The 27,296-nt window shown below is 45.7% G+C and overlaps 1 protein-coding gene across 5 annotated transcripts in view; it reads left to right on the top strand.

Annotated features, from left to right (window-relative positions):
- The first annotated feature begins 7,656 nt into the window (after positions 1 to 7,656).
- Positions 7,657 to 27,296, top strand: part of IKBKB (inhibitor of nuclear factor kappa B kinase subunit beta) — a 61,770-nt gene continuing 42,130 nt past the window's right edge. The window contains exons 1-6 of one of the 5 annotated variants that reach the window (XM_077849357.1): positions 8,367 to 8,489; positions 15,504 to 15,627; positions 21,107 to 21,201; positions 21,868 to 22,004; positions 22,164 to 22,281; positions 24,808 to 24,877. In XM_077849357.1, coding sequence (XP_077705483.1) covers positions 21,982 to 22,004; positions 22,164 to 22,281; positions 24,808 to 24,877 — 211 coding nt within the window. In that variant the 5' untranslated portion in view covers positions 8,367 to 8,489; positions 15,504 to 15,627; positions 21,107 to 21,201; positions 21,868 to 21,981. Of the gene's footprint in view, positions 7,834 to 8,366; positions 8,490 to 15,503; positions 15,628 to 21,106; positions 21,202 to 21,867; positions 22,005 to 22,163; positions 22,282 to 24,807; positions 24,878 to 27,296 lie in introns of those variants that run through there. The other 4 variants (XM_077849354.1, XM_077849355.1, XM_077849358.1 and 1 more) reach the window with 4 other exon arrangements.

Here is a 27,296-nt window from a genome sequence, read left to right on the forward strand (position 1 = left end):
GTTGGATGTAGGGACTACTTAAAATAAAATCTTTTTTTTTTTTTTTTTAAGATTTTATTTACTTATTCATGAGAGAGAGAGAGGGAGGCAGAGGGACAAGTAGGCTTCATGCAGGGAGCCTGACATGGGACTTAATCCCAGGTCTCCAGGATCAGGCCCTGGACTGAAGGCGGCGCTAAACCACTGAGCCACCCGGGCTGCCCTCATCTATACCTTAGAACCTTAAGGATAGTTTTCATTAGCCCCCATTTTACAGATGAGAAAACTGAGGCTTAGTGAGGTTTAGTAAATTGCCCGAGATCTCAAAGTCAGGATTAGAATTCATGTCTCTCAGACTCCAGTATAACCAAGTGCTAAGGAACCCAGTAGCTTTGCGTTGGCGACTTATTCATTCATCCAGTAAATTTACATTGAGTTATATCTCTAGCATGTTCCAGGAATTGGGAATGCAGCAGTGAACAAAATCTCTGCTTCCATGGAGTAAAAGCTCAGAATGAAAGTAAGTGAAGAAACACACCTGCCAGGCAGTATAAACATGTACACCCAGCCTGTAGTCAATTTTTCCCTGCCAGCACTGCCAGCACTGCCAAGGGTTGGCCAGCTGTCCTTCAGTTACTTCTTCCTCTTTCATTGGATTTACTGGAATAGAAACGTGTGTGTAAAAATGTGTGGCATGTGGAGCATGCCAAGAGATTTCCTCCCCCAATCTATCTTCCTCCAGTAAGGGTGACTCAAGTGCCCTAAATCCTCAGCTTTCAGTATTTTGTGCAAGATTTGAGGCACAGTGGCCTAGCAGGCTCTGCTTCTCTAAAGTTTCACTCTTGGCCCACACCTCATTCGCAGAGGTGGAAGTTAGCTGTCTTTTCTCTCCTTTTACAGCTAGTTCTGCGCTGATCCCCTAGATGTTCTGGCTCACCCTCAGTCTCCACCAGCCCTCCTGCATCACCTACCAGCTCCCCTAGAAGAAAAGCGGTTTTTTCCTGTCTTGCAGCTAACAAGTTTTTCAACTTTTCTGGCCGAAGAATTTTTGTTTGTTGAGGGAGCAAGTCCTGACTTGCAGTCTTCTCTCTGCAGGGCTGGAATAAGACCAAATTGGAAAGATAATGAGTTGCTGAAATCACTGAACCAGAGCTGGTTTCCTGGGGGCTTGGGGGGCTGGGCAAATCCTTCCTATTCTGAGTGGTCTATTTCATTGCCTTCCTATCTGTTAATCTGGCCTCTCTTACTATGTATGACTCAGCTCCCAGATTGTTCAGAAAACAATTCTTTCTTCATTCAAAAGAGCTTAGTGCTGCTTTGCCTGGCTGCTATTAGGTGAAAGAGCAGAGTTTTCCCAACTGATTACACAAAAGACTGCGTAAGGAGATAGTTATCTTTGATTTATCCTCAGAAGATTTTATCCTAAAATAAACCCTTTAGAAAATGTAACCTTATCACCAATACTGTACCTCCTCCACAGCAGAACAAATTAGCACAGATTTTTTTTATTGCCTGGTCCTTATTACTCATTAGTTGATGCCTCTCCATGGATCTCACACCCTCAATTAGATTCTAGGTACCTCTGATGAGAGTTACATAGCTTGGATCCCCTGAGTTAGTGGTACCCAGAACTGTGCCAGGCACTCAGGCTGGTCAGTATTTCTTCATTACCCTATAGTCACTGCTAAAAAGCACACTAAGCCTCGAAGCAGGAAGAAAAAGAGATATGTTTGTTTGGTTGATTTTTGGTTTTTGGTTTGTTTTTTGCTGCATCTGAAAATGTTTCTTTGCAGACAGCCTGCTCATGTCTGTAGAGCAGGATAGAGACCAGATGTAGACAGTGGACATGTCTTATCTTGAGGGAAAACGGGGCTTAAGATGATAAATGTCGTGGGATATGATAAGGTCTGGAGGCCCCTTCCTGGGCCATCATCAAATTTTTAAAGAATCTAAATAAATGCGACCTTATCAGAGAGATTTATGTTCAGTTGAAAACAAGTTTTTTTTTTTTTTTTAAGATTTTATTTATTTATTCATGAGAGACGCAGAGAGAGAGAGAGAGAGGCAGAGACAGAGGCAGAGGAAGAAGCAGGCTCCATGCAGGAAGCCCGACGCGAGACCTGATCCCAGGACCCCAGGATCATGCCCTGAGCCAACAGCAGAGGCTCAACTGCTGAGCCATCCAGGTGTCCTGAAAACAAGTTATATTGAGCTGAGCAATTGAGAACTCTTAAATTATAGTGGTGCAGAATCAGTCTTTGGCAAATCTGTGGATGTCTTGCTAAGTTTCTCAGGAACAGTGATTTGCAGAGTGACAGGATTTAAAGAGACATTTTTTATGTCCTATAGGCTTTAGATAGGGCCCAGAACATTTAGGTGCTCAATACGTTTTATTTATTAAACAAACACTTATATTACACTTACAATATATCAGGCACAATTCTAAATGCTTTACAATTATTCAGTCATGCTCCTTTCTCTTCCTGCTTTGAAACTGAGTATGCTAATTAGCAGTGATTATAGGGTAAATATAGGGGGAGGGTGCTGGGAGCAGTGCTGGCACAGATGACCTGTTTAGTTTGACATATTGATATGGGGAACAAAGGCAAAAGGAAATGTAGATATAATTAAATTTCCTTATAACCTGTAGCTCATTGACAAATACTTGAGACAGGCAAACCATAACCTGCCTCCAGGAAACTCCCAGCTGTTTTAATGTTAATGATTTGCTAGAGGGAAGAGCAACGTTAGCTTGACAACAGCAAGGCCTCCAGGATCCTGTGTCTTCTTTACTATATGAAAGTTCTTTTGGAAACTTCCCTTGGTCTTTACTTCCCACAACCCTAAAGTATATAATCAGTTGTTCCTCACAATCCTGGGGCAGCAGCTCTTTCTGCCCATGGGTCCCGTCCCGGAGCTTTAATAAAACCATTTTTTTTTTTTTTTTTTCACAAAAGATGTCTCAAGACTTCTTTCTTGGCTGTGGGCTCCAAACCCCACCACTTGAAACCACAGCATTTTGGTGCCCAACCTGGGGCTTCAAGTGTTCTCACTGGACTCTAAGCCACAGTGCAAAGTCAGTGAATCCTTCATCTCTTGTCCTTTTGCTTTCACTCCAAGGGTCCTTCAAGGAGTACAGTCTTTTTACTTTTTAAAAATTTTACTTATTTATGAGAGACAGAGAAGAGAGACAGAGAGAGAGGCAGAGACACAAGCAGGGGTAGAAGGAGAAGCAGGATCCCTGCGGGGAGCTCGATGCAGAACTCCATCCCAGGACCCTAGGATCACAACCTGGGGTAGACGCTCAACCACTGAGCCACCCGGGCACTCCAAGGAGTACAGTCTTGTTGGTACACTTTCATGCGCATTGCTCCGGCTGCAATCCTCTAGCCCACGGCTACTCTACGAGGAGGAGAAACTCTGCCTTTTGGCAGGATGTTAGTACCTGCCAGAATGGTAATAAGACCCAGAAACTTGATGCCTTCTCTTCATCCGTCCTTATACAAAGTAGTCTGTCTTGGGCACCAGTCACCTAAGTCACCAGGACAGCTGCCCACCTTAAGACTTCCATGTAAAAGCTGCATTCACGCTGAACCAAGAATTAGTAACATGGGACTAAATGAACTGAAGAATTGATTATGGCTTTTGCGACTCCTGTTTGAATCATTGGTGGTTCTCTAAATGTTTGCTCTTCCAGATCACTTCCAGATCAAGGAAACCTTCTCTTAAGATATCCATGATGTACAGAAATGGGATAAAATATTCCTCTGTGAACAAATTGAAGCATTTAACTTTTCTCTATAGCAGACCCCTCTGAAATTCAAAAGGTCTCAGTGAGTATTCTTTCTTCTTGGTAATCATGGTCATTTGCATAAGTTCAATAGGAATCTGTTCTCCTTGTAACGGGACATCATTGGAAACACCGGTATTTTACCAAGGCTTTGACTGGAATGTCATATTTGAGGGACCTGCATAGACTCAGATATGACCAGGCAGCTTTAAGGAACTAAGGTTGACTTTATGAAGCATGAAGCCAATAGAGCCTCATGGAAATGTTGGCCTGATACCTTGCTCACAAAGTTTCCAGGTGCCTTACAGGTGAGTAAAGAATGTCACTTCCTGGCAGGTGCGGGAACTTCAGGATACCTTGGGGACCTCAGGGAGAGGAATTTGCCCAAATCTACAGGTACTGCAGGCATGTCTGATGGCAAGTACTTGGCTTAGTTTCTGGCCTAGAGAGGCTACTAAAAGTTCAATCTAGAGATTCCTTATAAAAAGTTCCAGCAAAGCAGATTCTAAAAGATCTATAATATCAATCACTATTCTTGCTGAGCTTATGTAAATAATTAGGCCAACTTTGTTAAAACTGGACTTATTTTTCAAATTAATTAGTCTTGAATTGGCTATCTCTGATTTAAAATGAGGGTGATTATAGGGGCATCTGGGTGGCTTAGTCTGTTAAGCATCTGCCTTCAGCTCAGGTCATGATCCCAGGGTCCTGGGGTAGAGCTCTGAACCCCATGTCAGGCTTAGCAGGGAGTCTGCTTTGGCTTCTCTCTTTCTCCCTTTCTCTCCTTCTACCCCTCCCCCATTATGCTCACTCTCTCATATAAATAAAATCTTAAAAAAAATAAAATGAGGGTGATTACAGACTATAGAGAAAATGTTTCAATAACACATCTTTGTAAAGAAAAAAAACACATCCTTGTAGATATTCTATTTTAAGCATTGAGACTCAAGAAAACTGGATTACTCTCTTACCAGTAGGGCTTCTCAGAGCGAGGATTGCCCCTAAACAACCAATAGGGTTAAGTCCCTTTGAGTTACTATAGGCAATTGGTGGAAACTATAATGCTCTGAGGCCGGGTTAATTCATAAATTTCTAAATGAATATGCAAACTATATTCTCTCTAAACCTGATATGATAGTCACTAGCAAACCACCCCATATAAACCCCAGAGAGATGGTTTATTTACAGCAGGGTTTTTTTTTTTTTTTTCAGCAGGGGTTTTAACTCCAAAATGGAAGGACCCCTGCTGGGTCATATTATGTATTCCCACTGAAATAAAATGAGAGAGGTACTCTTCATGAGCTTCTATATCAAGTATAAAACCTGTACTGCCTTCACAGGAATCCAATGAGCAAACTAATGTGGCTTCTTATTCCTGTGAACCTGTGGAAGATATCAAACTTCTCTTTAAAGGACAATAAAGAGCAGGAGAAAAATTTTAGTTGACCATCAATGCCATTTTTATTGGGCTTCTCTTTCTCACTATACTATTAACCTTATTTTGTTGTCTTTTCTCCTGTCTCCTTGCCTGGTGCCAAGACTTCACTGCCATAGCTTCCAGCTGATAAATGATCCTTTCTACTCAGTGAGGTACACATATGTTGTGTACCTTGGACTTTGGTAACACCTATGTATATAAATTCCCCAACTGACCAATGCGGACGCATAGGTAGGGACATCTCTCTGTACCCCTATCAGCAGGAAGAAGTTACAGAAGATGAGACCTTCCACCCTCGACAACCTTAAAGATTTAAGGGTCAAAATTGTTCAGTGGGAATGATGTGGGGAACAATGGCAGAAGGAAATGTAGATGAAACTAAATTTCCTTATAACCTTCAGCCTATTGACAAACACTTGGGGCAAGCAGAATATAACATGCCTCCAGGAAACTCCCAACTGTTCTTAATGTTAATGCTTTGCTAAAGGGAGAAACAACCTCGGCTAGGCAACAGCAAGGCCTCCAGGATCCTGTGAGTCTTCTTTAGGATATGAAAGACCTTTTGGAAACTTCCCTTGGTCTTTACTTCCCCCATCTCCAAAGTATATAATCAGTTGTTCCTCACAATCCTGGGGCAGCGGCTCTTTCTGCCCATAGGTCTTGTTCCCATGCTTTAATAAAACCACCTTTTTGCATCAAAGATGTCTGAAGAATTCTTTCTTGGCTGTGCACTCTGTAACCCACCACTACAAACCATGTCACTGTTCCTAAATTGACTTCAGCCTCAGGTTTTCTGCAGACAGGTGTTCTCTGTGTTGGGCATGGCCATTGGTGTTATTAACTCATCTGTCTAGGACAACTCTGCTGGTGTCCTCCTGTCCTCCTACTGCTCTTGGGCTAAACTAGATGAAACCACTGATGTTTGTTGCTCGTGTTTCAACTGTTTTTGTTTTACAAAAAAAAAAGGTGACTTCATTCGATTCAACCTAATACTGCCCACATTTTAAAGAAGAGAAATGGGGGCGCCTGGGTGGCTCAGTCATTAAGCATCTGTCATTGGCTCAGGTCATGATCCCAGGTCCTGGGATGGAACCCCAGGTGTGAGTGTCAGGCTCCCTGTTCAGCAAGGATCCTGCTTCTCCCTCTGCCCCTCCCACCTTGTGCTCTCTCAGTCAAATAAATAAATAAAATCTGGAAAAAAAAAAAAAAGGAAGAGAAATAGACGCTTGGAATGATTAAGTAATTGGCCCCCAAATCTCAGAGTAGTCAATAGCAGTGTGAGGATTCAAACTCCAGTTTGCCTCCTTCTGAATTTCTTAGTATGATACATTTCATCAAATATTAAGAGCTTGGACCTAAAAACCAGCCTCTTGGGTTGGACTATCAGTTCATACACTTACTAGCCTGTGACTTGGACATATTTTCCTATCTGCACATCAGTTTTATCACCTATAAAATGGGGATAGCAAGGGGATCCCTGGGTGGCTCAGCGGTTTGGGGCCTGCCTTTGGCCCAGGGCGCGATCCTGGAGACCCGGGATGGAGTCCCACGTTGGGCTCCCGGTGCATGGAGCCTGCTTCTGTCTCTGCCTGTGTGTGTGTGTGTGTGTGTGTGTGTGTGTGTGTCTATCATAAATAAATAAATCTTTTTTAAAAAATGGGGATAACAAGAACAAGAATCCAATCCCTCCCGATGTGGAGGGTTGCCCTGGGGATCCGCAGAAGGAATTGTAAGTACAGAGTGTGTGTAGGCAGCGCCCGGCGCTTCGGAAGCATCCTATAAAGGGGAGCTATATTCTTCAGGTTTCCTCCAATGCTACTCTTCCTGCTTGGGTCAATCTACCAACACACACCAGCTTGGTGTTAGTGCAATGCACAGAACTGAGAAACTCCACGGCACACCTCATTACCACGTCAGGCAGGTAGCAGCGGACCGGCGAACCTCTTACAACTTCCCTACATCACTGCGGCGGAAACTACGAGGTTTTCCCTCCTTTCATTTTTCGTGAAGGGGGTAGTAGAGGCTGTGGCTTCTTGGGAGTACATCCGTGACTGGTCGTGCTGGACACCGAGCCCGAGCCCGAGCGCCGAGCCCTGCGGACGGAGGACGCAGCCTGAGGAGGGGCCGGGCAGTTGTCAGCAGGCCGAAAGGAAACCCTGGCGGGCGCGGGAAATTCCAGCGAGGGAGCAGCCCAGGAAGCGGCGTCCATTACCCCCCGGAGGGTTCCCGGGAGGAAATCCCCGTCTCCCCCGTCCCAGAAACCGCCGCAGGTTCCAGTCACCGTGTACCGAGTCCGGCGCACTCGGGCTCGTCTTAGGGCCCCAGGGGCACCGCCTGTCCGGGTGCGGGGGAGCCCGCTGGAAGCCGCGCGCCGCGCCGGCGGGTCACCGCGGCGACGACCCCCCGGGCCCCCTGTGGCGCCGCGGCTCCTTTAAGGGCGCGCGGCCCACGTGCCCCGTGACGTCAGAGCAGGAAGTGTTTGAGGAAGTGGCGCTGCGCTGGCCCGTTTGAGATTCCCGCATTTTAATGTCTTCGGGGAGGTGCCAGAGCCCCCGGTTTGGCCGCCCTAGCCCCCGCCTCCCCGGTCCTGGGGAGCGGCTGCCCCGCCCCGCGCCCCTGCCGACAGGTGAGTCCCTCGGGCGGCCGCGGGCCAGGTGCCGCCGGCAGACCCCGCGCCCCTCGGCGCCCGCGAGCCCGCCCCCTCCTCCCTGAGGCTCCCGGAGACCCTGGGGTCGGGCTGCGAAGTCGGGCTCTCCGGGCGGACCGCGGGAGCCGGGGTGACTCCGGGGGCCGCCTGGAGGCGGGGGCTCTGGGACCGTGTGAGGACACACGTGACCGGAGAGCGTGCCCCGGCCACCCAGGGCAGAGCGCGCGGGACAGGGCGCCCTCGCTGCGGTCCGGGGGATGCCCTTTGCGGGCCTCCGAGGGACTGTCCTCCCCGCCTCCTTCCCTTACGGCTGAGCGGGGTGGGGGTGGGGGGGTGACAAAAGTTGGCTACCCAAACCCAAAACCAAACCAGACAGCCTGGTTCATTTATAAAGTGAAAACCAGCTCCTCTCTCGCACCGAAGGGCAATGTTGTCTCTTAGCTTCTCCGTCTGCTTGAGTTCCATTTTCTCTTAACCTTGATCTTTTGTCCCCTACGCCAAATTGTTTACAGAGTTAGCACGGCAGCAGCATGAGCTGGTCACCTTCTCTGCCAACCCAAACATGTGGGGCCTGGGAGATGAAAGAACGACTTGGGACAGGGGGATTTGGAAACGTGATCCGCTGGCACAATCAGGTAGGGGCGCTGTGCACCTGGGCTGAGCCAGAGGCCGGGAAGACAGGCTCCTGGGAACTGCCTCCGCCCTACACTGTGCTGGGTGGGGGACGGGGTTCGTCCTTGGCCCTGGGCTTCTTGGGGGAGTGAGAAACGGGAACCGTCAGGGGGCTTCCGAGCTGCTCAGCTGCCTCTAAGTGGTCTCCAAGCTTTACTGACTATGGCCCCCAAATTGTAAAAACATTTTAACTTTTATATATCTTAAACTAGTATCTTTATTATCATTACGCTATCATGTACTAATATATTGTGTATTAATATTGAAATACAAAAATTGAAAAATTTAAAGAATGAGCATCGTAAAATATATTTAAGTGTTTAAAGAATTAGCTCAAAAATATTTTATTTATTTATTTTTTATTTTTTTTTATTTTTATTTTTTATTTATTTATGATAGTCACACACACACAGACAGAGAGAGAGAGAGAGAGAGGCAGAGACACAGGCAGAGGGAGAAGCAGGCTCCATGCACCGGGAGCCCGACGTGGGATTTGATCCCGGGTCTCCAGGGTTGCGCCCTGGGCCAAAGGCAGGCGCTAAACCACTGCGCCACCCAGGGATCCCCAAAAATATTTTAAATACATACTAATTATGTGTTCCCACTATTGTTTGCAATACTGCACAGCACAGACTATACAGATCCATAATGAAACAGAGAATTATCAAGGACAGTGGGTGAAAATCCGTATTTCAAATAATTTTTATAATTTGGAATTATTTGGACCTATTTCTGACTGATTAGATCCTGATTGTTTTTACTCTTTATGTGTCTGAAATGAGTTTAGTTTCTCACAATAGAAGTGTTCCTCCATATTCCTTTTTGCTTATGCTGGTGTTACATGTACTGAAGTCCTCTGCAGAAATTTCTTTAGCCACTTGTCCATTTTGTGAGAGTCATTTTATTGACCTCAGATACTACGATCCATAATCCACCTAAGCAATAAATAAATAAATAAATAAATACATAATCCACCTAAGCAGGGGCACATGTAACCTGAAACATGTCTCCATAGGCCCCTGTCCACCACTCCCTGTGGAATGCCCATTTTCCTCAGTATACCTTGGGTCCACGAGATATATGATCTTTGAAAAATAATCTGAGGAAGATTTCATAAAGTTAATATCAAAAAAGCTTAATTTCTATTTAATTGTTTTGGATTCCAGTCTTGGGTAACCCTGGTGCACATCTACCCCATTTGGAGACCACTGCTCTAGGGAACCCCCAGTCACTGAGTAACTGAAGTTGGCTTCCTGACTCCAAAATCAGACCCCCGAAGTCCTTGAAGGAAGCACTTGCTTTTTGATCAGGGGCTGCTGAGCACTTTTTTGGACTGAAAGGAAGTGTACCACTTCTTGGGAGCCAGCTGCAGCAGCCAGCGAGAGAGTCATCAAGGCTACTGGCCAGCCACATCAGAGAGTCATTCCAGACAGCCACGCTCCTTTATCAGTTAGTTGGAAGACATTCTAGGCCCTGCCCTGAGTCCTGTCAGCTCTGAGTAGATGGAACGACCCCTGGAGGAGTGGGAGCCAGAGCTGGAGGGCAGAGTCCAGTTCCGGAGGTGGTAATTCCCACATTGAACTGGGAAACCAGAATTCCTTTCAGCCACAGCTGGAATTCCTTTGAGCCACAGCTGGCTCAAATGTGTTCTGGTCCGAGTAGAGCTGTGGGCCTCACATTACAACATAAGAGCCGGATCATTCTATGGCCCCACATATACCTGGGCTGGGCTGCCTCTAGATAGGCCACAGCTTTTAGATTCTTGACTGCAGCAAATATCTCAGCAGCTGAAGTAGAGATGGTTTTCCTCAAAAGGAGTTCTGTCCAGGTGTGCCATGTGTCTGTCATTTCTAGCTCAGAATGGCCTCTATGAATTTGGAAAGCTATTGTCAGATGGAATTTGTTCCTGGCTTTATAGATATGGGCCTGAAAAAAATGTGTGTGTGTGTTTGTGTGTATGGATTAGTCTTCTAGAATTACTACTTTCAAGTTCCCCTATTCGAAAACCAGTAGCCTTCATTTTTATTTTATTTTTAATTGAAGTTGGCATACATTATTACATTAGTTTTAGGTGTACAACATAGTGATTTGACGATTCTATACATTATACAGTGCTCACCATGAAAGATATAGTCCCCATCTGTCCCCATCCAATGTTCTCACAGTATTATTGACTATATTTCCCATGCTGTACTTTTCATCCCCCCATGACTTATTTATGGTACTGAAAGTTTGTACCTCTTAATTCCTTCACCTATTTCAACTATCCCCCAACTCTCTCCCTCTGGCAACCACCAGTTCTCTGTATGTATTTATTTATTTAAACATCTTTTATTTATTCATTTGAGAGAGAACATGAGCAGATATGAGGGGAAGAGGGAGAGAGAAGCAGATTCCCTACTGAGCAGGGAAGCCCAGTGCAGGGCTCAATCCCAGGACCCAGGATTATGACCTGAGCTGAAAGCAGGCACTTAACCAACTGAGCCTCCCAGGTCCCCCCAGTTCTCTGTATTTATGTATCTGTTTCTCCTTTTTTTGTTTGTTCATTCATTTGTTTAGATTGCACATGAAATGAAATCATATGACATTTTTTCCTCAACTTACTTCATTAAGGTAATACTCATTACATCCATCTGTGTTGTCACAAATGGCGAGACTTCATTCTTTTTAATGGCTGAGTGATATTCCATTGCATGGGATATTTTATGTATATATATACGTGCATGTGTGTGTACATATACACATTTATATACACATATATGTATATGTATGTATACACGCACACACATCTTCTTTATCCATTCTTCTATTCATGGACACTTAGGTTACTTCCCTCTCTTGGTGGTCATAAATAATGCTGCAATAAACATAGGGGTGCATATACTAGTGTTTTCGAATTAGTGTTTTGTTTTCTGTGTTTAAATACACATCAGTGGAATTACTGGATCATATGATAGTTCTATTTCTAAGTTTTTGAGGAACCTCCACACTGCTTTCCACAGTGGCTTCATCAGTTTGCATTTCCACTAACAGTGCATGAGGGTTCCCCTTTCTTCACATCCTTGCCAACACCTGTTGTTTCTTGTCTCTCTCATTTTAGCCAGTCTGACACATGTGAGGTGATAGCTCATTGTGGTTTTGATTTGCATTTCCATGATGACCTCAACTTGGACCTGTCCAAGTACCGGATGCCTCAGCCCTCTTCGGGTCGGGAGTCGCCTCGCCACTGAGCGCTCCCCTTGAGAGAGTAAACCTATCGGTGTCTGGGCTACAGAAATAAAATCCGCTCCAGCCATGAGGCCTGACATGTATAATCAGTGTCCCTTTTACGGGAAACGGTGAATTAGTTTATTTAACACCCATTTAGAAACATCTGTGCACAAGGGATTTTTCTCCCGTGAGCCAGAACCTCAGAAAATTCTGGGTTGATGAAATCAGAAATACAAAATTCTGATGTTGAGAGTCTTTTCATGTGTCTGCTGTCCATTTGTACATCTTCTTTGGGGAAAGTCTATTCAGGTTTTCTGCCCATTTTTTTAACTGGATCATTAGGTTTTTTGGGTGTTGAGCTGTGTATGTTCCTTTTATATTTTGCATATTAACCCCTTATTGAATATATCATTTGCAGATATCTCCTCCCTAGGTTGCCTTTTCATTTTGTTGATGGTTGTTCTTTCTTTCGTTCTTTTTTTTTAATCTTTATTTTTTAAAAAGCCAAAGTCAAATTGACAGTCTGGCCTCACCGTGTCTTTCTTAGCATTACCTCCTCTTGTTGGCTCCCAACAAGTTGGTTGGCTGAGCCTTCTGTGGGACAAGCCTCTGTCTCCTGGACAGCTTTACATAATCAGTATAGCTGCAGACCACCTCCTCAGTAAAGTTGCCATGGACTCCTTCATTCTATGGAAATTAGTTCTTCCCCTGAATTCCTTCAGTTTCACTCATTTGGCCTGCTTCATATACTGCCTTTTTGTCTGTGTATGAGAATGTGTCCTGTCAAGGCTCTGAGTTCCTGGTCAGCTGGGGCCCTTTCTGGTTTTGGCTTTCTTTCATTTCCCCCACAGCAATTGTCTTTATGTTATATGTGTGTCAGGTGCATAAAGTCATTCACTTTCTATAAAGACCTTTTTGGAAAAGGGAAAGAGCCATTAATCAGTCATTACAAATGTAAACTCCCAACTATCATAAGTGTGACACAGGAGAGGGGCCCACGGCAGTGATCGGTCAGGAGGTCAGGGAAAGGCTTCTTCAAGGAAGTAATGCATAAGCAGAACTCTGAGTTACTGGTAAGTTGGCCCAGCTTAGCCAGGCTTAGCCCAGCTGGGAGAGTGGGAGGAGAGTTCCAGGAAGAGGGAGCAGCCTATTCAGAACCCCTGTGTGGGACAGGTCTTGGCAAGCTGGTGGGACTGGAAGGCCAGTGGGCCCAGAAGGGAGGAAGAGGGGAGCCAGTGCAAGCGAGGCTGGAACAGAGAAAGTAACAATGAGACCCTGCCAAGAGCTTATATTTTTATCTGAAGAGCAACAGGAAGCTGTTGGAAGGGGGTTCACTTTGACTGCAGGAACAGTTTGGAAGGGGCCCAGGCCCTGGTGTGCTGGGAAATCATATCCTGATTAGTAGTGTTTACCAACCTCCACAGGGTAACTACTTCCACCAGGGCTTATTTCAACCCACTGACAGTTTAACAAGCAGGTCTCACTGAACTCCTGAATACTTAACAATCTGCTCTCAGACGAGCTGGTACCAGGACACCACGGGCACTGGCCTGTCATGTGGGGAGGCCAGTCATGAAGCTTTTGGAGATGGGACAGGTGAGAGATTAGAGTGGGCTGATAGCGGTGGAGATGCAGAGAAGTGGGCAGATCTAAGAGCTATTTAGGACTCTATGGTGGAATTGAAGGTGAGGGCTGAGGGAGCAGGAGGAGTCAGCTTTCACAAATACTTAGTGTAACCTTGTTGATGAGCCTGGCTCAGTCCGGGAAGCTCTTCATCCCCTTTCTGGGTTGTTCCTCAGGTGGGGAAATCCTCAGGGCTGCTGTAGTGCTGAGGAGTGCATCTTCAGTTGAGGAGTGCATCTTCAGTTGATGTCCAGGATCAGAGCAAGCATAGTGTGTTCTTTGGTGGATGCCCCAGTGTTCAGAGCATCTTGAAGAAAGCAGGTGGGACAGGGTGGTTTTGATAACGTGACTCTAGTCAGTATGATGATTATACTTTGCAACCATGTACATTTCCTGATACTCCATATACTTTATCTTGTCCACAAAAGAGAGGCTTTTTAGTTTATCATGAGAGCAATTTCATAAAAGAGTCTAAGAATTGGTATCCTTAGTGACATATGCAATGCCTAATAATCAGACCCATCACTTATTAAGAACCTACCATGTGCCATCATTGGGCTAGGTATTTTACACTCTTTATCTCCAGTCTTCACAATAACCCTAAAAGAAAGAACTGGTGTCTTTTTTTTTAAGTTTATTTAAGTAATCTGTTCACCCAAAATGGGGCTTGAACTTGCAATACTGAGATCAGGAGTCACATGCTCCTCCAACTGAGCCAACCACAACAGTTGTCCAATAAGGACAAGAACTATTGTCCTTATTTCTGCTTATTGCTGAGGAAATTGAAGCACAGAAAGGTTAGGTCATTTACCTAGAGTCTAAGCTAGTAAGTGAAGGAGCTGGAATCTGAACCTGTATCTATTCAAATCCCAACTACCTGCTTTCTCCATTATGGCCTGTGGCTTTTTTATGGTGGGTACTCTATGGTTAGGGACACCCCAAGAACATTCTCAGTTCTCTTCAATCAGTCTAAATCATTTTGAAGCACTAAGGAAAAACTCTTGTTTGGAAAACAGCATGTAAACAAGTATTTCTTAGTGAGGAACGGCTGTATACCAAATGCCCCTACCCGTTTCCCAGAGTTTTTGGATGCTATTACCAAGCATGGGCCTAGGCAGTCTTTGCTGCATCTGTACTCCCTTAAATCCTCAGCCTCAGGGTCAGCACAAACCATTGATCAGTACAGACTAGATAGGCTGTTAAAAATAGAGGAAGAGGGTGATGACCTGAGTGACGTCAGCCCGCAGCACCTTTTGGGAATAAGGGGGGGTGGGGAACCACATGGCTCCCAGTCACTCATACCTGGGCTCCAGTCCTGGCTCTGTTAACTTGCCAGCTTCATGGCTTTAGGCCTAAACTTCCCCATGGATTTTTGGGGATACTTAGATATTGATCTCCTTGGCTCTCAGCATGTCTGGGCATGAAATAAAGCAGCTGCTTTATGAAGGATCTGGGAATGTTTCACAGTGCCTTGCAAATATATTCTCTGTGCACTTGGCTGTGAAAGAGGCTGAGAATTGCCTGGTTTCCCAAGGGATGCCTGTCAGGATGACATGAGGTAATGTATGTACTGGCTGTTCTAAAGCTAGAAACGAAGGTGTCATTATCTCTTCTATGAAATAGTGCTGACTTTTGCGTGTTTCCTCACTGGACAAGATTAAGCTCACTTCAGCTTCTGTGTGTGTTCTGAAGTCTTAAGGACTTCAGTCAGTTCACTAAGAATTTATTGAGCACCAACCCAAGCTTCATGAAGGGAAGAAAAGAAATGACCTTGTCCTCAGTGTGCTTACGCTCTAATTGAGGAGGTAAAATGAGTACTCAGCAGTATATTAGATAGGTCTAAATATAAGCACCAGATTGTGTAGAAATACTAACGGCTGCTGTTTATCCAAAGTGCTCTGTGCTGGCTGTGCTAGAAGCTCTTTCTATATTATTTTTTGAATGCTTAGGAGAGAGGGAAGGCTTCTTGAGGAAATGGAACTTAAGCAGAATCTTGAAAGGAGATAGACTGTGGATGGTCTGAAGAGAAGACAAATCAAATGAGTAGAGTAACATCTACACAGGGCCAGAGAAAGGAAGCAATGCTACTGTAATTTACTCAAGGCCTGCTCTGTATCAGACATTCCATCTTGTTTTGACTGCAGGGTAGAGTCATCTCCCTCTTGTGGATAAAGACCCATAAACTAAAGTAATGGGCTCAGTGTCACATATTTACCAGGTGAAGGATGAAGGAGTTAAACCCTGACTTATTTCACCCGTCAAGTCACTGTGAGTATATTTGGAGGCCACTATTTCTCTTGGGTGTTTACATCCAAGGGATTGGGTTGAACTCAGAGCCCTCTCAGCATAGATTGGTCAGCATGGTTGAGTCAGGGGGAAGCTGCAGCCAGACCCTGTATCTTTTGACTCTCAGGCCCAGGTTCTATCCCTAGGATCTGTCTAGGCCTAGCTTTGTACCTCTTCTCTGAAGCATTCGTCTTGGAGGGCAGGGCCTGAGAAGGAATGAACTGGTTATTACTAATTACTCCCTTTTACCACAGTGATTTGTTGGATGGTTGCCACAGTAACAGGAGACAGGTTTCTGAGCCAAGGGTTTGAGTGTACCTCTTGGCTTCCAGCAAATTTCCCCTCCTCATGAGAAGAAGGCTAACTTGGGAAGCTGTGCCAGCTCCTGAGTAGACTGACTTTGAACTCACTTGTTGCGGTCACACCTTTTGGTAGCTCTCAGCCATCTGAGAAGGTGGCCCCCCCCCCCCCCCCCCGACGTGATACTACACTCTATTTCTACACAAGTTTTTTTTTTTTTAAGGTTTTATTTATATAATCATAAGAGAAAGAGAGAGAGAGAGAGAGAGAGAGAGAGAGACATAGGCAGAGGGAGAAGCAGGATCCCTGCAGGGAGCCCGATGCCAACTCAGTCCCAGGACCCCAGGATCACTCCCTGAGCTAAAGGCAGATGCTCAACCACTGAGCCCCCCAGGGGCCCCAAGTTTTGTGTTTTCATGTGCAAAGAGTCGCAGACTTGAGGGACCTTCATAATAAACTGCATTCAATATGGATGACACTGTTGGCGTCTGTCTCCATTTTCTCAAAATACAAACCCACTTTAAATTTCATCCCACATGAGTCCACTTACCAGAAGTTGGGTGTTGAGATGATTTGGGCCAAGTCTTAGGTTTCCATAGATCTGAGCTAAGACTCTAGGAAGTTCCAGCTCAAATAAAGAAAGTCATCCTCTGCTCTTGGAGTTTTGTTGCTAGTGGAGAACAAACTCCCCAGGGTTTCAAAACCAGTATTTTTAGTCTGTTTCTGAACTGTTTAATTGAATTTTGCTTTCTAGAACAGGTATGTTTTTAGCAACAGAAAGTCGTTCTGTGTGGGTTTCTGTTTCAAATGCAGTATTACTCATGGAAAACTGGAATGCTTTAGAATACTGCCTCAAGGGCCCCTGTATAAGAAAAGATTGAGTGTGTCTGTATCCGTGTGAGACATTCCCCAGCCCATGGAGTTAGGATTTCCCCTACAGCCATAGGACTGAGCTGTACACAAATAGAAAGTGAATTCTGGTGTCTCTGCCCAGTTAGCCCACCATGGGTTCAGTATTCATATTGCCAAGTTCACTTTTTAATTTGAATTCGGATACTGAGGCTAATAGCACATCTTCAGTTTTTAGTATCAGTCTTCAGTATTAAAATCTATTTCTGGACTCTGCTTTCGGCCGGGGGACAGCTATGTGTTGGATCCAGTGTTTGTGTTGGACAGAAGATGGCAATTATCTACAATTATCCAGTGTATAGCTAGATTACATAAAATACTCTCTCTATCACTTAATCTACCTTTGAAGTTTGATTTGTCATTTTTATGAAGAAAGCATACTCTCTGTGGTAGGCAGAGTAACAGCCCCTCCCAAAGATGTCCCTATCCTAACCCCTGACGCTGTGAATATGGTAGGTCATCATGGCAAAGGGGAATTAAGTAAAGTTACTAATTGGCTGACCTTAGATGGGAAGGTTATCCCAGACTATCTGGTCAGCCCAGCATAATCACGAGGGGCTTAGAAGTGGAAGAGGAAGGCAGGACAGTCAGGGTCAGAATGATGCAATGTAACAGTCAGTGGTCCTTGTTAGCTTTGAGGATGGAGGCAGGGACCCTGGGCCAATAAATACAGGCAGCTTCTAGGAGCTTCAAAGATCAAGGAAATATATTCTCTCCCAAAGCTTCCAGAAAAGAACATAGTCCTGCTGACATCTTGATTTTAGCCCATTGAGATCTGTACCAGACTTCTGACCTTCAGAACTGTAAGGAAATAAATTTGTGTTTTTTTAAGCCACTAAGTTTGTGGCAGTTTGTTAGTAGCAGCAGTGAAAAAAAGGCAAAAACAAAAACCTAACACACTGTTCTGTATATTGAAGTTAAAATAGATGCAGATCTTTAAATACCTTGATTTAAGCTCTGAATCATTCTGAGGTAACAAACCGTGAGTTGCAGTATCTCTTGCTGAACTGTTACTTATCAGACTGTGCATCAAAATGGTACATGGTGAATGGACTCCCTCAGCACTATTACCTCGTTTTACACTTGGCCCGTCAGTTGTAGAACTGTGCGTGCCAGTCTCAGTTTCCATGGAGATCCCACCTGACCGGAAACAAGCACCTCTACTGGCATGGCAGAGCTGCCATTGACAGAGTTACCATAGAACTGGGCTAAAATGTTTGAGTCTGAACATGAAGGGGAAGTGAAACTTGAAAGCAAATTCAAATCGGTTTGAGAACAGACAGAAGAATTGGGAAGTGCATGATGTGGAGGGTGTAACATTTTGTGAGATCCAACAGTCTGTAGGTCAATTGAAGAGACTGTATTTTCACATGTTCCCTAACTCATGAAATGATTTAGATGGATTTCTACCTGAGTTTGCTTGTACAACTGTACTGATTACTTCAGTAGCAACAGGATTTATGATTTTTGAAAGAGTTCAGCTCTTCTTCAGAGAGTGCCTCAGGATCTAGGCCAAACAACGGGACTCCAGTAGCAATGTGTGAATGGTGTGGCAGGACCTGGTTATTAGTGCCATGGGCTGCACCCAAGAGTGTTTGTCCTTACAAAAGTAGACATGTGGCTACCAAATGGGTGGGCCTTGGAGACATCATGCTAAGTGAAAGAAGCCACCACGAAAGACCACATATTGTGTGAGTCCATCCATTCATGTGAAAATTCAGAACAGGCAAATCTGTAAAGATAGGTGGTTTGCTCTTGCTCATGGGGCTGGGGGAAGAGTGACAGCTAATGGATACGGAGTTTCTTCCAGGAGTGATGAACATGTTCTAAAATTGATTTATGGTTTTTGTTCTACTACTCTGACTATACCCCACACCGTTACACTGCCCACTTTAAATGGATGAATTGTGTGGTATGTGAATTCTATTTCAGTAGGTTTTTTTTTTTTTTTTAATGTAGACATATGAGGTAACTGTATGACACACAGCTTAACCACAGCAATATTAGGATTTGTTAGAAGCAACTTCTGAGAGGATCGTAGAGATGTCCTATCTGTTTTCTGGCATTGGAGCTACAAGAAGCAGAAGATGCTTCCACCTTATTTCTGAAGCTTATCTTTCTTGAATGTCAGTTTTAGGGACTGGTCTAATGATCAGTGATTCAGTGATTTTATTAGACAGCTTCTGCTCATTAGGTGACTTCTATTGCTCCTTTTCTTACTTTCTTACTGTGTGGGTCTTTGTTCTGGTAGGGGTCATGGCCAGTTTGTTAAATGTGTGGCTGTGATGTAGTTCTGCTGTAAGGACAACCATGTGCACACCAGCAGGTCCTGCCACGGTTCCCAATGTATTTTTTTAGAATTTATTTATTTATTTATTTATTTATTTATTTATTTATTTATTTATTTAGTGTGGTGGGGGGAGATGTGTGAGCAGGGAGAGGAGAAGAGGGGGAAGGAGAAGGAGGGACAGAATCTTGAGCAGAACCCCCACGGAGCACCAAGCCCTGAGCTGCAGCCAAGAGTCTGACCCTCAACCAACTAGGCCACCCAGATGCCCCTCAACATATGTCTTTTTAAAGACATTGGGCACCGTGAATTGCTACACTTACAAAAACTGAAATTCTTTTCAGTATGCATTTTCATAAAATGACAAAACTAAGAAAAACTAAGAAAACGATCTTTCAAGGTCTCTAGAATATCCTTCCATTGGGCAAGTAGTAGAATTTTGGTACTGTTCTGAAATCTTTTCTTGTTGAAGGATTTAGTGTAACCAGCTGCAGGCATTGGCTCTTCCCTTGTACATAAGGCTGTTGGGGAGGTTGTTGCTGCATGTACCCACAGCATACAGGATACTGGTATAAGTCAGCTTGCTCACTGATGGCAGGACCAGCTTTCGGCTGGTGCTACCAGGGGCATAGCCACAGGCATCGACTGTCCCTCAGCCATCCTGGAGGCCCCTACAGGCGTAGGGAGGGGGCAGCCATGTAGTGGTCACCCCCTGTGGGGGTCAGAGCACCTGAGGCCAGAGCCACTGTCCCTGCTGCTGCCAGCACTGTGGTCTTAGGGCTCTTTCCTTTTAGTCTGTTCCCTGGGATTCTTGGTGTTGTCTAGAGAACCAAGGAAAAGGGATGAGTTAATCCTCAGACCCAGGCAGTCAGTTAATTATCTAAAAATGTTTTATTGATTGCCTTCTTTTCCATTCACAAAATCTCTGCTAAGGGCAGTGTGCTAGTTACTGGAGAAGAGGTTAAAGTACATGAAGATGGAGAAGCCTGTAATTTAACATAGAAAATAGTATAACCCTACGACTCTACAGAAGATAAGTCTTTGGTAGATATGTGTAATGAAGGAGTTGCTCTTTGGAGAGCAAGGTAAGAGCCTGATGAGGTAGGCTTTGGTAGTGCCTGTGTACCCATGTGAGCAAAGTGTAGACTAGAAAAGCATAGGACTGGACAGGTGGTCTAATCCAGCTGCAATGTCAGATGCCCAGGGTGGCCTCTTGGGACAGAGGCTGGAAAGGCAGAGCAGAGCCAACTTTCCAAGGATTTTAAATGCCAGGAGTACTTGCATAACATGGGTCTGTTCCCAGTAGCATTATTGAACACCTCCTAGGGGCTGGACACTGCTAGGTGCTAAGCTTCATGATAGCCCTAGAAGGTGGGTATAGGTATTCTTATTTTACAGATGAAGAAACTGAGTCAGATCAAGCACTCTGCCCCAGGTCACAGAGCTAGTAAATGCTAACTTGAATCATCTTGTGTTCCAGCCACCATGCTAGACTTGCCTTCTCTGGGGAGACAACACTCTTGTATGAACAATGGAAGCATGTGGCATTGTTAGGTTGAGTTCTAAAGAAGTGCCATTTGTGTAGGTCAAAATGGTCAATACCAGCAATGTCATATGGTTCTATCTAGCAGTTGGGGCTCAGAGAAGTGAGAAATCTCTTTCACAGGAATGGTTAGCAGAGGTTTCATGGAGGAGGTGGGAACCAAACAGGGCCTTGGTGTTGACTGGATGGCTAGAAACAAGAAAGTCAAGGAAGAGGCAAAGGTGTGGAGGCCAGCCTGATAGGCTGGCGAGCAACTTGGGACCATCCATCAGTGGGTACATATGTGGGCTTTGGGATTCCAGGGGTCCTGTGATCCATGCTTTGGGCCCTAAGGATACAAGTTTATGTTTGACCCATGGCTTTCTCAGTGGGTTGGGATGTGGGCTCTGCTCATTTCATCCCCGTGCTTGCTCTCTCTGCAGGAAACAGGTGAGCAGATTGCTATCAAGCAGTGCCGGCAGGAGCTCAGCCCCCGGAATCGAGAGCGGTGGTGCCTGGAGATTCAGATCATGAGAAGGTGAGGGCCCAGTACACCAAACTGAGACAGGGCCGGCATTGCAGGGGGATGAGGAGACCACAGGAGCTGAGGGGCCCCGTTGGGGCATGGAAATGAAATCTGGAGGGAGCCCTCTGAGCTTTGGGATCTGGAGCAACCACCCCACATGCTACATCCAGAAAAGAAAATCATAAATCTCAGTCCCTCCGTCAGGATTAACAGATGACTTCTAGAGGAGTGGCCATTAGTGTCCAACACTGAGCCTTATAAAGGGCTTTTGGTCAGTTTTATTTCTCATATTAAATAATTTAAAATAGCCATCACAGTGCATTTTCCTTCGTCACCAAAGATGCTTTTCTTCCCTCCTCTATTTCCAATTCTAAGGTGGTATGTTCCTCTCTACTGCTGTGAACTAATGGCAGGTACTTACTTCTCCTGTGTGGGTACAGGGACTGTCAGCTCCTGGATGGATCTGTCCTCCCTGGTAGTGAGGGGGTTGGTCAGCATTTAAGTAAACTAGCAACTGAGTCATCTTGGAAGACCTCAAACATAGAGGTGCTCCTTCTATGAACCTCTTAAAAAACAGAGGTATCACCTTGTTTGCACACACAGACACATGCACACACACACCCCATCCCTGCTTGAATGGCATGAGATTGGAAGTCCCTCTACTTTCTATGCTTTTAGAAGCAGTTTCGAAGTACAGTGAGGACTTGATATGGGGCACTCTAAAGAAACTTAAGTTGCACATGATGCACTCACAGTCCTTGAGCTCGTGGTGCTGAAAGTAGAGCTGGGTGGATGCTAACTGACCGGGCACCGAGGTAAGTAGCCCGTTCCTGACCTCTATCCTCCTGTTTACTCCTGAGGGCCCTTGGCTAGTCCAGGCCTCTGTTGTAAAGCTTTGCTGAGACATTGACAAAGGAGGGGAATGGGTTTGAGCCAAAGCCTGGGTTTTTCCCTCATTGGTCTCTCCTTCCTAGGCTGAACCACCCCAATGTGGTGGCTGCCCGGGATGTCCCTGAGGGGATGCAGAACTTGGCTCCCAATGACCTGCCCCTGCTGGCCATGGAGTACTGCCAAGGAGGAGATCTCCGAAAGGTGAGGCTTCCAGGGTAGCAGGGCGCAGTCCGTCTGGGCAGGGGCAGTGGGGACGCCTTTTGCATCACTGTTTCATCATCAGGAAGCTCAGGCAGCCACAGGGATTGCAGTGGGCTTACTTTTTCTTTTCAGATCCCCCATCCCATGCTTGGGGTGGGGTGACATGTGCGTGATGTGAATCAAGAGACTGAATCAGAAGCTTTTACGAGAAAGTCAGGGAAGGGCTTGCTGTATGTACTGCACAGTGATTATTAAAATGAAAAGAAAAAGTCACCAGGTTTTGAGGACGGGGAAGACTGGACAAATTCCAAAACAAACTTTTCTTCCCTGGGCATGTTAGGGCCACCACAATCCTTCAGTGCATCAGCGTCACTGCTGTCCTTATTAGGGGGGGGATTGTCCCACAGATGTGGCAGTGCTGCACCCAGGGTCACAGAGTAAGGCAGGAAGGGAGCTGACTTCATAATCAGGGAACTGGGCCGACGTTCCAGAGCCACCACTGACTCATCATCTGGGCGTTTGTCCCTTTAGCACATCAACTTCTCTTTATGAGAACATACACTGCCACTGGGCAGTGGTGGCAGCCCTTCCTTGTCTTGGGGACAGTTGTGCCTGTCCACCTTCCCTAAAGTTTTCTGAAACTGGCTCGTACAACCTGCTTTTATTCTTGGCCTGGTTTGATTTTCAACATCCCTGTAATGTTGGTACAGCGGGAGTGCTGTGTGAAGGATGGAGATTATGGCCTAGAACGATGAGGTGGAGTAGCAGGCCTCACACAGCTGCAGTGGGAAGCCAACCGCAGGCCACCTCTCTGTCTATGAAACTATGTGGTACCACATAGGAGGAGGAAAAATAAAAGCTCTAGACAACTAAGTTGTTTTTGTGTTGAAAAGAGGTTGGTCTGTTAGTGCACACCTTCCTGTGCTCTTCATGCTAGAAGAAAGGCCACGATATTATATATGGGGAGGGTGGGGAGCAGGGTACCCAGGCATTTCTTCTTTCCTGACACGGCAGCTTCCTGGGCCCAGCATCGTGTGCTGTTCTCCTTACTTTTCTGGCCCCTTCTGCCTTCTTTTTGTAAAGGAAGTTTCCCACAAGGGTTGATCTACTCGCCTGGCTTTCTCCTGCCATGGGAGATAGGCAGGTCATGGGAGGGCCATGGCAGGATGCGAACAGTCATTGGCATGACCTATAGGCAGGGGACTGATAGTGAATGGAAATGGGGGACTTGATAGTGCTTCAGTTTTCCTCTTTATTTTCATAACCTTTGACAATCATCCGATTACCAAATGCAGTTATTTAAAATGGGAGACAGTCATGTTGTTGCGGTTGAGTGAGTGGTTCTTAGAGGGTAGTGTGGGAGTTGGTGGGAAGTGACCAGATTGCGGAGGGCTCAGAAGCCCGAGACTCGATCTCTGGTAGGCAGTGAAGAGCTCATCAGCCAGGGAAGATGATGATGCACACAGCAGCACGATTGACCTGATGTGTGGGGCACAGAGTGATCTGAGGGAGGCCTGCAGTCCTTGCAGTCTTGTACCTGGGGGTGGGCTGCCCAGAGCACCTGGGACCTCAGTTCTCTCTGTTCTCCAAATGAAGTAGCCTGTCTTTCCCTCCTCTTAAAAGTTCAGAGTCTGCTCCCCTGGGCACAGAGAGACGAGCTTGGCTAGCCCATGAGCAGGTGTAGAAGCCAGAACGGACTGAAAGAGTGAAATGTATATGCCCAGCTCAGGAAATAGGCTCTTGGATGCTCTTGGATATAAATATTAGTTAATGACCATAACCCTCAGTTGGAAGTTATTTTCTTCGTTGTTTTCATTTGAGGCCAACTGCCAGCAGTGTATTGAGCCCGGGCCAGGGGGGCAAAGAGGGCAGATGTTTGAGTTCAGGCCTCAGATAGATGTGGCTTCATGTTCCAGGGCTGCCCTGCAATGGCTGTGTGAGCAGACATCACGGCACCCCTCCATCTCAGGCTCCTGACTCGTGAGGTGGAAACCCTAACAGTGCTTGTGTTGGTGGCAGTGGGAGGATATGACTCAGTGTAGGTAGAGCTCCGCTGAGCCAATCTGTGCAGGGTTTGCCTGGTCCCAGGTACATAGTAAATGCTCGTTATGCATTCCCCACCACCATCATCACCCAGTGAGGCCATGTCGGGGAAGCGGCCAGAGCGTGGTTTTCAGGGAGTACCTTCCACTCTGCCCTCTGCGGGCCTCTCAGGAGCCGTGCTCCCACTGTGGCTGAGCATAGCCTCTGGCCCGTCTCCCTCAGAACTGCAGCTTAGGTGAGAATGAGAATCCGTCACCTTAGAATGAGACACCTCAGCTGTAAGTACCTGAGCACTTGTGGGGGTTCTCACTGCTGCTTCCTCCTCCTCCACCTAGGGCCAGTGCCTCCCAGTCTTGCTGCCCAGGTCCCCAAAGCCCAGGGCTGGGGTTGGCACTCAAATGACTCCTGCTGGTAAAACACATTGTGGGCTTGTTGGTGGTTAGGGACTGCTCACTCTGATGCTTCTTTTCAACTTCTTGACAGTACCTGAACCAGTTTGAGAACTGCTGTGGCCTGCGGGAAGGAGCCATCCTCACCCTGCTGAGTGACATTGGTAAATCCCAGCCCTGGAAATCAGGCTGTGCCCTTCAGGGAGAGTGTGTGGGGTCCCTGGGAGTCCCTGCGGAACACAGAGGGGAGATATTTTGGTCCTCTGTTCCTTCCAGAGGGTGGAGTTGACAGGGGTACAGACAGGGTGGAGAGGTCAACAGAGGGCTAGTCAGGCAGGTACTGAACTCAAATAGATTTCCCTTCCTTCCGGACTCAGTCATAGAGTGAATTATGTATATAGAATAACAGATTTCCTTCCCATTAAAAAGCTCCACTCCCTACTTTCCTGGAATGGCCAGCAGTGGGACAGGTTGTCATTTGAATGAATTTCATCCCTTGGCAACTAATTTTTCCACTTCCACATTGGCAGTTCTTTTGCCAATTATAGCCATAGGAAAAACTCCCGTTTAATCCTTTGGTACTGTTACTGTCCTCAGATGATAGTGTCTGCCACACTGTCTGAGAAGGTCAGGGCAAAGAACGACCTTAGACCACAGAGCTCAGATACAAGGTTCTGGACCCTGGCATGTGCCTTGGGCAGGAACATGGTTGGGGGGCCACCTGACCAGCACAGGGCTCCGGCCTAGAGAAACAGACAGCAGAAGTGAGAGAGGGCCTGACCCAAACCTTTTTTTTTTTTTTTTTTTTAAATCTTCAAGCTTATTCGTAGAAGTTGATAGTTTGAGATTTAAAATTTAAAGTTATCCAGAGCTTACCACTGAGTGTGTGCCCCACATGTAGGCACTGATACCATCTTCATTCCTTTCCATTGCAAACACTTTGAAGCTGCATGCTTTTCGTTTGCTCATTTTTTACTTTTATACTTTAGAAAAATGTCAAGTGTACAGGAAAGTTGAAAGAGTAGTACAGTGAAACCCACGTGCCTTTCACCAGCCCTTACCATTTTGCCACATATGTAAACCACGTGGGTTCACCAGCCCTTACCATTTTGCCACATATGTAAACCTGGTAGGATAGGTAGGCCTCTAGTCTCTACAACATTTTTGCCTTGCCAGTGTGGGTCCACCTTACCCTTACCCTGTGCCACTCTTCATAGAGGGTGGGCAAGAAGGAAATGAGGGGAGGGAGAGGCCAGCACTGACATCAAGTTAGGATCCAAACAACCTGACATAGAAAATTCCATCTCCCTCTTTATTCCACGTCTTTGTCCTTTGGATGGAGTTCATAGTGAGGATGAGTTGACGTCACACCCCTTTTATCTGACTTTAATGGGCGTCCACCACTAACTCGCCAGGCCAATTCCTTCATGAGTTGGCCTCTGTGGGTCTACTGGAAGGGCCCTCTCTGTCTGCCTAGAGGGGTCTTGTGCATAGGTTAAGAATCCCACCTATTTTCCTGACACTTTGCCACATGGCTTGCCAAGCCAAGTTTTACTTAGACAATACTTGATTGTCTTGTTACCCTAGTGGCCAAATTATTTATTCTCTGTTGAGTTGGGTTAAAGGCAGGTTAGTAGGTTGGGGAATATTCTTTTGCTCCTTGTGGGAAGCTTATTTTATTTCTCTCTGATTAGTGGTTTAAGTCATTTTTTTTTTTTTTTAAATTTATGATAGTCACAGAGAGAGAGAGAGAGGCAGAGACACAGGCAGAGGGAGAAGCAGGCTCCATGCACTGGGAGCCTGACATGGAACTCGATCCCGGGTCTCCAGGATCACGCCCTGGGCCAAAGGCAGGCGCTAAACCGCTGTGCTACCCTGGGATCCCCAGTGGTTTAAGTCATTTTTAAAAAATTTTATTCTCTCAGATACTTTCTTTCACCGGTGAGATTATTTTTGCATTCAGCATATAGTTATTAAGGTTTTCATTTTATTGGCTGGAGTACAGAATTTTCTACTTCCTCGTATAACTTTTACTTCCTCAAGTGATTCTCTAGTGATATTAATAGAGCCTCTACTGGTTGCATCTTCTTTGGTCTGGCCATTAATATCCAGTTACCACTGACTGATGTGACAGCTTTCATATTACGTATTGAAGTTTTAAGTGTGTGTTTAAGTTATACGTAAGTCAGAATAGTGAATACTGGTAAACTTCCAAGTGTGTATGCAGTTCAGCTCTCCTGTAGGTGGATGAATATTGAAATTCTTTAGGTCACTGATTCCTTATCTTTTCTCTTTGTGAGAAAGAGAAACCCTAAGTTGGAAATAAGATTAACTTTTGGAGTACTAATACACTGGGATTAAGTTCTTATTTATTTGAGAGAAAGTGAGTGAGAGAGCAAGCACAAGCAGGGGCAGAGGCAGAGGGAGAAGCAGGCTCTCAACTGAGCAGGGAGCCCCACGTGAGGCTCAGTCCCAGGACCATGGGATCATGATCTGAGCCACCCAGGTGTCCCTAGAATTAAATTCCTGAAGGCAGAGATTTTAGTCATTGCTGTATTGTCGGCATCTGGAATAGTGGTATCT

The sequence above is a fragment of the Canis aureus genome, chromosome 15, assembly GCF_053574225.1.
Source record: "Canis aureus isolate CA01 chromosome 15, VMU_Caureus_v.1.0, whole genome shotgun sequence".
NCBI classification, from domain to species: Eukaryota; Metazoa; Chordata; class Mammalia; order Carnivora; family Canidae; genus Canis; species Canis aureus.